At 38.8% G+C, this 6,867-nt stretch overlaps 1 protein-coding gene across 1 annotated transcript in view; it reads right to left on the bottom strand.

The window, feature by feature from the left end:
• Positions 1-310: 310 nt before the first annotated feature.
• The window catches only part of LOC130253796 (cytochrome c oxidase assembly protein COX16 homolog, mitochondrial), a 44,654-nt gene continuing 38,097 nt past the window's right edge, over positions 311-6,867 (bottom strand). Inside the window, exon 4 of the mRNA XM_056492698.1 lies at positions 311-688. Within this exon, the coding sequence (XP_056348673.1) occupies positions 569-688 (120 nt within the window). The 3' untranslated portion in view covers positions 311-568. The remainder of the gene's footprint in view (positions 689-6,867) is intronic.

Raw genomic sequence — 6,867 nt, 5'->3', positions numbered from 1 at the left:
ACCAATTATCAGCTCACACTCAGTACATGCCTTTATGCAGTCCCTGGAAATGAAACACAAGAGTATTATTTAGCCAAAATTGGACTCATTGTTCTGAACAGCTCATATGCCTGTGGTGTCCCTTCCAAGCTAAAGAGCCTGAAGTCATGCAGGGGCTCCCTGAAGCAGCACTTATCTGGTCACACACATCTAGATGACAGCACTGTTGTTCTCATTAGGATGACAACTTCTGGTACTGACAAGTGACTCTTGAAATGTTATTCCTTGATGAAGCAGTTTTGAATGTTAGGGACTGAAAAACAATGGGATATTCTCAGTAGAATAATCAGCTTTTTTTTAATTGAAAATTCACATATACAGCCTGTGGTACTCTACACAAATGGATGCAAACAAAGAGCTTCATATAATACAGTGCCTTTTGGACTGATCTCACAGTTACTTATATATACACCAGCTGAATTGTTCAGTGCAAATGCTTCCATGTCTGTTCCTGACACTGGATTAAAAATAACGACAGTCCACCCTGAGATTTTTTTTTTTTTTCCCAGAGGCACCAAAGGTGGTTTGCTCAGTCACTCTCCTTGAGATGAAGAGCCTCTCGCCGTTGTTTCTGAACCGTCCTGGAATCTTCCCACAGACTGGGTCCTCTGATGTTCTCCCAGTTATCCAAGTTAGATTTTTCCAGCTTCTGCAGACAAACAGCAAAAATAACAGGGTCACCTTGACAGATCCATGATTTAAAGTACATATGATTCCAAACTGATTTATGTTTTCAACAGAAACTCAGTATCAACATTGGGTTGATGAACTTTCATCTACCCTACATGAGAAGTTCAACAAGAAGAAAAAAACCTAATAGTTATCCATTTAGCTACATGAATGACTAAGACAGGCATTACTGCATCTGCTTGTCAGCAGGTAAGTAACATTTAAGGTCAGGAAGCACTGCAGCATCTGAGCAAGGCCAAAGATACCTTGTATGCACTTTCTCTCCTCTCACCTTGTTTTCCAGATCTGTTCTTCAACTGCAAGTCTGTCAAGCACTGAAGTAGCAGGAATGACAAGCATTGGTATAGCTCAAACAGAAGGATTAGTAATTAGTGAGCTGAAGTACCCTGTCAGCAGAAATACAAAGCATGCTGGAAAAGATTCATTATCTATCACAAAGAGAGACAGCAGTGGTGCAAACCCCTTCAATCCACGTGGTTTTAACTTGAGAGAGGAATGCAATGCTTTCTGCTGACTAGTTTCCCATGGTACCCAGACAGGCCTCTTACTAAGTCATACATGAAATATGCTGACTGACTGAACTGTCAGGTATTAAAAAACTAGATTTAACTATCTTCTTAACTACTCCTATCGTCCCCCCTCAGAACTACCAATGACTCAGAGGCAACAAAAATGAAGAACAGGTGCCCTTCTGATCTCACCCACCATGTGCTGCAGTCAAAGAACACAAACACACATTGAATCTTCACAGTCCTATTGGCAGAGGCATAGCTGTGTCTTCCCAGGACACAGACCTCAAGTCTCACATGCCAACTGTGGAACAGCACATTGCACATGATGGGGAGACTGAGGAGAGGGTCTACACCACTGCCAGAATCAGTGCTGTCCTACACACTACTGAACAGGGCAACACTGCATCCCAGTAATGAACACTATGCACTGCAGTGGGACTTAAACCTGACCTGTGATCAAGGCCTCATCTCAGCAAATGCTGTAAAAATACACCAGAAAATACTTAATCCTGCCCTGGGCCTGTAGCCTAATTTGTCTATTATCAATCATTCAAAAAAGTGGCAAACACCCAGGGGCTTGAATAATAGTTGCAGAAAAATTCAACAGCTATAACAGAATAGACCTGCTGCTATTAGTTCATGTTATGTAAAAGTTTCCTGACACTTCCACAACTGAGGAAAGAAATTGCAATGAGGTTAGTCAGATATCAAAAGAAATTAGGCAACACTCTACAGAAGATATATGAGAACACATGCACAAACATAGCAGACTTTCACAAGGTAGGAGCAACTGAATTTTTTGTACAGTAGAGTTGGCATAGGTCTTTCTGAAGAATTGTCTTTATTACTTTATACATCTTATGCTTAGCTGGTACTTCTTTTCAACCAGAAGGGATCTGAGCTGACATGGAAGGAGAGAGAAAGGGCAAAGGTACTCATCATTCCACACAACAGTGACTTTCCCCTCTGATTGCAAATTTGGAATTTAGCATCGGATTTTAATGGATGCTTCAAGGAAACTACACTTAAAATAAACCTTGTGATTTAACAGAAGGGATGCATGCTAATTCAATTCAACACAAAAGTATCAAACACCTGTGAGGATTCAACTATTCCAAAACTGTTTGTCTCCCAAAGCCTGAACATAAATCAATTTTTAAAATAAGTACAGCAAAACTTGTGGTATCTAAAGAAAGGCTACATAAAGAAGTCTATCAAAAGAGACGTGAACTGAAGATCTTTACAAAAAAGTTCATATTAATTTGTCCCTGAAACTTCACAAAGGCTTTACAGAGAGGAGGTTTGTCAAAAACAGGAAGCATTTCAAAACTACAGTATCCAAACAAACCAGTACCAGAAAATATCTTGGCAGTATCCAACAGAAATCATAATGGTACCTAGAAAACACACTGGGATACACTGACAGAATAAAACAGCCAAGGGTTATGTGCATTGAATGGCATTGCCTGAGATGACAAATGAGATCCATTGATCAATTAAAATATAAATAAATAAAGGTTCTTATGCATACACAGGAAGACTATATTTTTTTAAATTATCATTATATTTATAGAGATCATTAACATTTTGTGTCATGTATAAACACTTTGCAGTATCTTATGCAATTCAAGAAGAAAGCACCTTCCTTACTACCATGGGACAGTATCTGTAAAAATTTAGTTTATGGGATCAGTCATCAGAAGGCAGAATGATTTGACATACCAACTTCCTGAACAGATGCTATCCAATTTTGGAATAACAGAGCACTCCTGTTGCATGTGGATAAGCATAAGAAGGAATATCACCACTGAAAGGGAATGTGAAAATCTGTTCTGTAATGCTTTCCTATTAAATAGCTATTTTCACATGTATCTGTGCTGGTTCTGGATGGGGTAGAGTTAAATTTTTTTTACAGTAGCAAGTACAGGGATATGTTTTGGATTTGTGTTGAAAACAGTGTTGGTAACACAGGGATGTTTTCATTACTTCTAAGCAGCTCACACAGGGCCAAGGCTGTCTCTGCCTCTCACTCCACCCCACCTGTCAGTGAGCTGAGGGTGCACAGGAGGACACACAGGTGCAGGTGACCCCAACCGACCACAGGGATATCCCACACCACAAGGCACCATGCTCAGCATGGAACGCTGGGGGAAGGAGGAGGAACAGGGGGACATTCTGAGAGATGGAGTTTGTTGTTCAAAGCAAGCTTTAGAAGTGATGGAGCCCTGCTCTCCCAGAAATGGCTGAATACCTGCTGCCCATGAGAATTGGTAAATGAGTTCCTGGTTTTACTTTGCTTACACCAGCACCTTATGCTTTAGCTAATAATCTGTCTTTATCTCAATTTATGTTTCCCTACTTTAACCCTTCCAAATCTCTCCCCCATCCCATCATGAAGGAGTGAGTGAGCAGCTGCATGAGGCTTGGCTGCTGAGGTTAAGCCAGGACAGCACCTCACATACAACTGAGTAAAACCCTACCCTTTCTGCTTGGTCACTGACATGAAAACTCTTACAACAGAATCATCCCAGAATAAATAGCTACATTAGATGTAGGCTAATGACATGCACATAGATACATTTTAAATTTATCTCAGTGATGAGAGTAAAACCAGACTGACAGCCCTCTTAATTAGGTGCAGCACAAGCTGCAAAGTTACACAGCTCCTACAGATTGCCTGAGCTGTACAGTGAGAATTCAGGCAAGCAGGTAGTTCGGCTCTCAGATGAAGCTGAACTCAACATCTTCCATTCTATCTGGCTAGGTCCTTTTAATTTCTTATTTCTTTATTTCATTTTAGTCACTTGGACTCTGCCTTCCTAACTTTATGAAGACATCACATGTTAAACCACTTCCAGCTTTTACTAAACTGAAATTGATATTAACCGGAAGGCTAAAAACCAAAAGACTTCTCCCAATTCAAATGTACTAAACACTCCATCATTGGAGACTACAATGAAATGTAATCAGATCAGATCAGCAGCACTTTTCCTGCTTGCCTCAAATAGCCCAAAGGATATTGAAAATTAGCTGTTTAAAGTAAGATCAGTATAGTCCATTAAATCTACTGATTCACTCCCTAAATCAGCTAAACTGCCTCTTAAGAGTACAGGACTGACAGAAGCTGTAAATTCAAGGAAAAAAAATGCAGTTATTCAGACAGGCACAGTGAAAAATAAAAGTATGTTCAACTGTTTGCACCACTTGACTTTTAAGACTTGTTAAACCGCCTGACTGATGCAATGGTACCAAAAAGGACAAAAAAACCTTCACTTCTTAAGTGCTGATTCAAATGCCTGGCTTAACTAGAAGTTCAAAGCCTTTGACAGCCTTAAAATAAAATAATATTTAAAAAAGAATTTGAATTCTACTCTTGTATGATAGTCTTCATGCCACAATACACATACTGAAGCCTGCAGAAATTCATTTAGAGTTATTAGTGTTCAGGCTGAGTGAATTCAAGGTGGCTGCTTGCAAAAAAATGTTTGGCTTTAGTCTCAGTTTTTCACATGTGAAAGGAGGGATAAGAGAATCCTGTTTACTCTACAGCTTGATGAAATAAATTCTGTGATGAACACCACAGAAAGAAATAGCCCTGATATGGAGACAATTATTTCCCATCATTATAGTAAGCAAACCCATTTGCAGACAAAAGACGAGCCAGGGAAAGATATCCTCATGGCTTTAAGAGGCAGTGAAAAAATTAAACTAATTGAACAGTCTGTTTTTTAAAGGTGTGAAAAAAGCTTGCAGAGACAAAAGGTATATTGAGGAGCTCCAGAATGATGCATAGATGAAGAGTACAGAATTACAGCTAACACTGAATCTGTTGTCTTGTGCATGACTGAAAATCTGAACGTCATCATTGCCCTGATATGGCTTTAGTGTTTTGTTTTTTTTTAATAACTCTTTCCCAGAGCCATTTTTTTGACATCTCATTTTCTTAATATAAACTGGGAGTTACTTACTTTGCCTAGGAAGTGCCATAATTTAATATCTGCAATTAGTGATTTAATAATCTGGGATTTAATAGCCCATGAATAGTGATTGAATCCTCAGTTTAAAAGTAAGTATTTTTTTTCAATTAGAGAATGTTTAGTTTTTATTATATTAGTAAACAAGCAAGTTAGTAAGCAGCAAACTGTGGCCAGAATAAGACTGCTTTATGTTCATTAAAGGAAAAATTGCTGGGGATAAGGGGTAACTGGCACGTAAGCATGCAGAGTGCTGCTTCTCCTTTTGGCTTTGCTGAACACTGGCAAAAACCAATAGAGGCTTTTTTGATTAATTCATTGGGATCCAATAGCATTCGTCTATGGAACAATTAACCAACCTATGGTGAACTGGTTTAAGACATTCTTTCCCCATGTGTTATTTTCCCTTTAACTATGCCAATTCAACGATGTGGGGCTGTGCTCCAACTAAAAACAAAACAGTTAAGGAAAATAAATTCATACTGCTTATGACCAATCCTATACAAGCATAGGACTATGGAAACACTTGAAACGTTGAAGGAAACATTGGGTGGAGAGCGAAAAGAAACATCTTTGAGTGACTAAAAAAGATGTGTATTGGGGAACTGCACCACCAGTTTGTCTGTGCAACCTTTTCCCATGCAAAGCATGCAAACAGAACTTGCCCCCAGAGGCGTCACAGTTTAATTAATGTTCACAGAGTACTCTCATAGTTTTATGTGAAGGTGATACAGTGAGACAAAGTGCTCAGTAAACTAAACAATTGTATCACTCAGCTAAAACTACATTATTACAGAGCCTTGAATTTTTAACATGAGAGAAAATAACATAAAATAGACCTCCATCAGGAATTCAGCCTTGCCAAGATTTCCTCCTGATTTAAAATTACAAGCAGTTTTCCTTCTTAAAATTCAGAATATCTTAAAAACCACATTAAATCTCAGGGGATAATCCAGTGCCATTTATTCATTACACCTGCAGATCACCCAAGATGGACTTCTCAGTCCAAAAGATTCACACACTTTATGATAAAGTCAAGAAAATGCATGCATGGTCATTTACTTTCAGTGTATCTTCTTTTCCTAAGCAAAAACAAAACTCAGAAAGGTCCAACATAAATAATAGCATGAGTGCAGAGTACTTCAAGATCAAACATCCCATATTCAGCAAATTCCACTTTTAATTAAGCAATTAAGTACATTTAGGATAGTTTTCATTTCCCTCATACAGAAAGTGTGATCAAGCTATGGTTACTCTGCCCCAAAAAGAGAGGTGCTAATTACGAAGATTAGTCCCTAAATTCACTACTTGGGAGACCTAGCCAAGTCAACAGGACCAAGGAATTTCCCAAATCTGTCTGCTTGGCCTTGCTAAGTTTATATCATACTAAACTTTGTAAAGGGATGTCCTAGTTACTGCAGCACAAGTCTCTAAAATAGGAACAGCCAGGGATAGACTTTTAGGATGTTTGCAGCATCTTTTTCAACTAAATAAAGGTGAACTTGACTGAAGGGTATGTGTGATCTTTAACAGTGCAGGAGACCAGTAAGACTTAAAATTGACAGTGCTGCTGCTGCTAAGAAGAGCATACAGATTTCTACAGCAGGTCCCTATCTGGATCCCAGAAAGCCCTCCTGACACCACAGAAATAA

This window comes from Oenanthe melanoleuca, chromosome 5, assembly GCF_029582105.1.
Source record: "Oenanthe melanoleuca isolate GR-GAL-2019-014 chromosome 5, OMel1.0, whole genome shotgun sequence".
In the NCBI taxonomy this organism is placed as follows: Eukaryota; Metazoa; Chordata; class Aves; order Passeriformes; family Muscicapidae; genus Oenanthe; species Oenanthe melanoleuca.
The sequence above is the reverse complement of the archived record's forward strand: the minus strand, read 5'-3'. Positions and strand labels throughout refer to the sequence as shown.